This window comes from Austrofundulus limnaeus, unplaced genomic scaffold, assembly GCF_001266775.1.
Source record: "Austrofundulus limnaeus strain Quisiro unplaced genomic scaffold, Austrofundulus_limnaeus-1.0 Scaffold9, whole genome shotgun sequence".
NCBI classification, from domain to species: Eukaryota; Metazoa; Chordata; class Actinopteri; order Cyprinodontiformes; family Rivulidae; genus Austrofundulus; species Austrofundulus limnaeus.
The window spans coordinates 1995111-2000764 of NW_013952411.1; the positions used below are offsets into that span (position 1 = coordinate 1995111).

Consider the following 5654-nt stretch of genomic DNA (forward strand, 5'->3'; position numbering starts at 1 on the left):
AGGGGAACACTTTAAGAAAGAAAGCTCCCATTTGTTTATTGACACAATAATACACAATAATATGAGAACTGACTCTTCTTTGTTTCTCTTCAGTGATTCAAAAGAATTTAAAGAAACATCCAGTTCTTCTCTAGTTAGTGTTGTTAGCCATTTTAGCAATGCTCTGTAAATATTCAGGCATTCCCCTTCGACATCACTTCCTGTTACCACAAATGTGAAAATATAAACAAATGGTCATCTCAGCGGTGTGAGAAAAACATTAGTAATATGTTATTCACGTTATCTTTCCAAAAATGCATTCATATTTATTACCAAAAAAATTGATGTCACAGGCGCTTTAATGATTATGGCATGGTCAGATTACACAAAAGGCACCATCAGTGCAGAAAAGTATATAGAGGTTTCAGAACAACATATATCTTCATTCAGTTAACCTAATTTTTAGGGAAGGTCTTGCATATTTCAGCAAGACAACACGAGACTGTGTCCTTTATATTACAACTGCATGAGCAGAAGAGTCCAGGTGCTGAACTGGCCTGCAAGACGTCCAGACGGCTCAACAAATGAAAACGTTTGATGCAACGTCAAATAAAGATCCAGCAAAAAAGACCCAGGTCTGTTGAACAACAAGAATCCTACATCAACCATATTYCCAAACTTCAGCAGCTGGTCTCTTCTGTTCCTATACATTCACAGACTGATGTTAAAAGAGCAAGAGATGCTGCACAGTGGTAAACAATGTCACTGATGGCTGCCATAAAATTCAAAATTACTCTAATTTGTTCCTCGAAAATGATCCAAATTATTAAAAACTTTATGTGTTTACTATGTTTTATTGTGRACAAAATATGGGTTTAGAGGTTTGCATTCTGTTTTTGTTTATATTTTACACAATGTCCCAATGGTTTCGGAACTGGAGATTTACTCAAATACACCTAAATGYGGAGGGAAAGATTAAACCACATACTGGCCTCTTCCTCCTGTTGTGCTCTTCTAAGACTTGTCGTATTTCTAGAATGGCCTCTTGGTTAAATGCATTTCCTAATGATCTGAAATGAGATCATTATTTGTTTTTCAAAGTTATTACCTCTCAACATTTACTGTACGCACAGGTTTCTGTTATGACGTGAGATGGGGCTGAGCAGTACCTGTGGGCATCGGCTCTGGAGTACATCTCGTCTGACACATGACACCAGGCCCTGTAGGTGGAACTGAGAGGGGAGCCAGCATGAAAAGGTTAAAGCTGTGGGCTTATTAGCCTGACACCTGCTTGCGTTTTGATCACATCTACATAACTCGCTGGGCTCATTCTATTTCCCATAACACCTTTATTGCTGTGCACCACGTGGCACTCTGTCCTCAGGGGAGAGGTCATGTTAAACACAAAACACAGAGGAGGCAGCGCTAATTAAAAAACTCAACACAGTGTCTTGCTTACTTTCTTGACATTCCTTGACAGGCTCTGATCAGTTTGCCTGCCAGCTTCTGAAGGCCTTTGGAGTACGAGTGTTCCAGCTCAGCTCTAAAACCGGAAAGGATTGGCATAAAACAACAACTGTTTTAGCAAAAGATGATCTGCGGTCAGTTTCAATATTTTAAAAAAATCTAAAGATGATCAAAACCTACCTTTGCTGGAAAACTRTGATGAGTTCTTTGAAGAAGAAGTCTCCATTTTTGGAATATTGTTTTACATTTTGATAGAGCTGGTTGTACTGAAAAACAAGTCACAGAGGTTAAGACATTAGGAAATAACTTTATTCCAACCATTATTGAGTTCTTACTAACTCACACTTCAATTTTATGTTTTACTGCAGTATATTTTAAACTAAACATTGATGAATATAGTTATATTTTGTATTTTAGAAAGAAATACTCACAGAGCAGGTGCTGCCCGGTTCCTTCATCTTAAGACTTTGGCTGTTTATTGACTTTGAACCTGGAACTTTGAMCAGTCTCCTCCCAAAGTCTCTCATGCGGAAATCACCTGAGCTCATGTTGGCGGGCAATACAAAGGAAAATTCCACTAACAAGGAAAACAAACCCACCTTCAAAAGTAAAGTGATGGTGGTTGGTGGGTCAGTTTACAACCGAAACAATGGGAGGACCAAAAAAAGTCTCTTCATTAGGGCCAGTTCTAGCCGATTTGGCACCCATAGGCAAGATTTAAGGAGTAATTTACTAAATCTCTCTGCCAATTTATTCACATACAAAATTAAATAGCTTTCTTTTTGATTTRATTTTTCATGTTTAGAAACCAGGTTGACCAATTAAAATAGTTCACAAAATAAGGAAACGCATCCTGGTAAGATCTGCTTAAAACTCTGCATTTTCCAGTCATTTGAAGGGTATTTTAATAAAACCAGGATTTTATGAAAGTARAACACTGAAACCCAGACTTTAACCTGAACTTTATCTGAGATCATAACTGAAACAGCCATTATWCTTATTTAGTTTTACACACTAAGCACCAGTTGACTGCATCATATGATACTTTTATCACAAAATATCCTCTGCACTATATAACACCTCATGTAGTAACAAAGCAGAGGATAAACCCACAAAACAAATTACCTCTGTAAACCTGAGTAACCAGTGATTATTCTACATACTAAATCACCTATACTCTTATAAAAAGTTATAAAAAAATTTTGCACTCCATTTGGGGTGCACTCTAAATAGGCAGCACCCGTAGCATTTGCCTAAACTGCTCGCCCTGCTCTTTATGTATTCAGTCAATAATCAAAACTGTCTAAATATCTTTGTGTTAAAACAGAAGTAAATGTAGGATGCTTTTTAGCYCATATTTTTTCACAAGAAAAAGAAAAGCTGCTTTGTAAATGTAGAAGTGACTGAATTATACCCATTTTTTTTTTCTTTTTACGGTCAGTTGACTGTGGTGACCAAAATAATCATCTCGTAGATAAATGTTTTATGAAAGTCTACCCAGTGTTTCATGATATATTTWGCAAAAACAAAGAATTGACTCAGGTCTTCTCAGAATCATATTTCAGCTACCACCATAACATATCTTAGCTTATTATCTGTAAAACTGACTGAACTGTAAGCGTTTTTGTSCACASGTTCATGAGATATTTTGGTCTGAGACACACGTACTGTACACACCCACACACAGACAAAAACATTATCACAAATACAACACACACCAACAAATTTGCTGTCATCATTTTTTAATTGAAGTATCCAAACTCATATCTACCTCATTAGAGGACAAATTGCCTTTAATTTAATGATCACCAGAAATGTATCAGAATACCAAACAAAATGATTCAATAAGGAATACAGCATTTAGCCATATCTGATGCACACACACACGCGCRCGCACTTTCGCACACACACAACTATATTGACATCTCATGGTTTGTATTATCAGATGTGTGTAAACTTCACGTTAACATCCATTTGTGAGTGACACCAATCTCACTGTTTTGGCAGATTTTTGGGTGGCGATGCAAAAAAAGTGAATCCAGATCTTCAGCATTTTGCTAATACACAATATACAATGCTTTATGGGAAAACAAACAAACAAACAAACAAAAAACAGCTGTGTTGTTTAAATTTATTACAATGGCATCAAAGACGAGGAGATGTCTGACTATAGTCTGTAAACATAACAGTATAAATTAAATAACATTTAAAAAGAAAATGTATGAGAAAACATGGTCTGCAGGATACCAAGCTATAGGTTCGTGAAGCATGCGTAAATTATAGTCAAATGTTGTTTGTTGGCTAAACAGTGGGTCATACTGATAATTTTTGATTTTTTGATGAGTGTTTGATGCAAATATTTATAGACTGTGCAACAAAATTCRTAGAAAGAACCAGAGAAAAAACTGAGTTCACATAAATCTATCAAGATTTGATGTGAAGAGATGATGATGAGGGGATGTTGTTCATGTCGTCACCATACACTTAAATTCACACATGTACAGACACACACACACCCTCTCTCTCTCTCTCTCTCTCTCWCWCACACACACACACACACACACACACTKATGAACRGATAGTGTCTGTGGCACGGCTCCATTTGAGCAGCATCAGTCAGTGTTCGTCGAGATACGGCGCTCCCGTCAGGTAGCCGTTGGTCCCGTTTTTGTTGGTTCCGTTGGTGGCGCTGCTGTGGTGCTTCTGATTGGGCGAGGGCCGTTCGTCCTCGTCGGAGCTGCACTCGATGTCGCTGCGGTCGTCTTTAGACACCTGCAGAAATAAAACCGTTGTTTGGAGATTTCATTACTTTTTTTTAAGGTAAACTTAAGTATAACAAGTGGAATTTGCAACGTTAAAATCTCTTGAGTTCTGCCTGTTACCAGGCAAAAAAATCTCTAAAACACAAAACATTTGTTATCATGTCTTCATAATTTATTGATTGCTTTTTAAGTTCATTAGTTGTACATTTTCATCTGATAATAACTTTGTGAGTTTCATTAAAATCCATTTATTGATTCATGAGATATTTTGTAAACAGACACACACACAGATAATTAAATTTATTGGCTTTCTTTAATGTTAGTAGGCAAAAAGTAAGTGTGACAAAACACGGAGTCACAAGGTTTACTGAATTAAATATAAGGACCTAAATTCTAAAATAAAAAATTACAACTACTTTTGTTAGGGTTCGGATTTAATGTTGCAAAGCAATTCGACTTTAATTAAATTGGTGAGTTGACCATAAAAAGTTACATGAGCAAGACTTAAATTAATTTGTTTCATCACATCTGCTAAATCAGTATCTATCATTTCATCCACCTGTGCTTTTCCCAAAAGCTTTCAAAATTTCTGGAACATCTCTTTGTTCATAAAGTCCGACAGGTCAGGTTAGATCCGGGTGTATAACAGAGACAAAAATATTTAGAATAACTTAATTACTGAACAAGAATGTCGACAACTAGCAACCACAAAACAACTCCCATGTAATCCAATTTTACAACACAAAACCACATCATTTYCACAGAGAATATTTTGGTGTTGATTTAATTTATAGTACTAAAAGTGCAAATYATTAAAGAGTGCAGAACTGTTGGAGATACGAGGTAAAAGTGAATGTATTAAATAAACCTGACAGTGTTTTATTCACTCTTTTAAAGCTACTTACATGTAAAGGATTCCATTTCCCCACCTTGAAGTTTGCAGTTGGTCAAAGAAAAGAAAAAGAACATTTGTCATTCTCAACACAATGCAGCTCTGCATTAAACAGGCAACACAAATTCTATGAAAGCTAAAATAAATAAATAATAAATAAAAAGCTTTTGCTGATGGTAAGTAAAGTGAAAAAGGGGTTATTTTAGAACACATTTCATGACAATAATAGGAAGCAGCGAGGCATTTGGCTGTGCAGTGAAACAACAGGTAGAAATGGAGAACGTGGCGACTCACCTTTCCTTTGGAGATGGCTCTGCAAGCAGTCTTCACTATGAGGTAGGACCAGAATGAGTGCAGAAGCTGCAGCAGGAGTAGAAGAAGGTTGAAGACCCACCAGGACGGGTAGGGCCCAACGATTTCCCAACTTTCAAACAAAGTGGTATTTAAAATCCTGCCACGGAAACCAGGAGAGAAGGCAATTATTAACACACACACACACACACACACACACACACACACACACACACACACACACACACACACACACACACACA

General features: G+C 36.8%; 2 protein-coding genes across 2 annotated transcripts in view; both read right to left on the reverse strand.

Moving 5' to 3' along the window:
• The window catches only part of nostrin (nitric oxide synthase trafficking), an 11081-nt gene extending 8708 nt beyond the window's left edge, over positions 1-2373 (reverse strand). The window contains exons 1-5 of the mRNA XM_014001476.1: positions 1878-2373; positions 1627-1712; positions 1439-1522; positions 1149-1211; positions 968-1049 (exon numbers count right to left, since the gene is read on the reverse strand). Coding sequence (XP_013856930.1) covers positions 968-1049; positions 1149-1211; positions 1439-1522; positions 1627-1712; positions 1878-1994 — 432 coding nt within the window. The 5' untranslated portion in view covers positions 1995-2373. The remainder of the gene's footprint in view (positions 1-967; positions 1050-1148; positions 1212-1438; positions 1523-1626; positions 1713-1877) is intronic.
• Positions 2374-3171: 798 nt separating this feature from the next.
• Positions 3172-5654, reverse strand: part of cers6 (ceramide synthase 6) — a 20459-nt gene continuing 17976 nt past the window's right edge. Inside the window, exons 9-11 of the mRNA XM_014001477.1 lie at positions 5395-5551; positions 5114-5137; positions 3172-4218 (exon numbers count right to left, since the gene is read on the reverse strand). Coding sequence (XP_013856931.1) covers positions 4063-4218; positions 5114-5137; positions 5395-5551 — 337 coding nt within the window. The 3' untranslated portion in view covers positions 3172-4062. The remainder of the gene's footprint in view (positions 4219-5113; positions 5138-5394; positions 5552-5654) is intronic.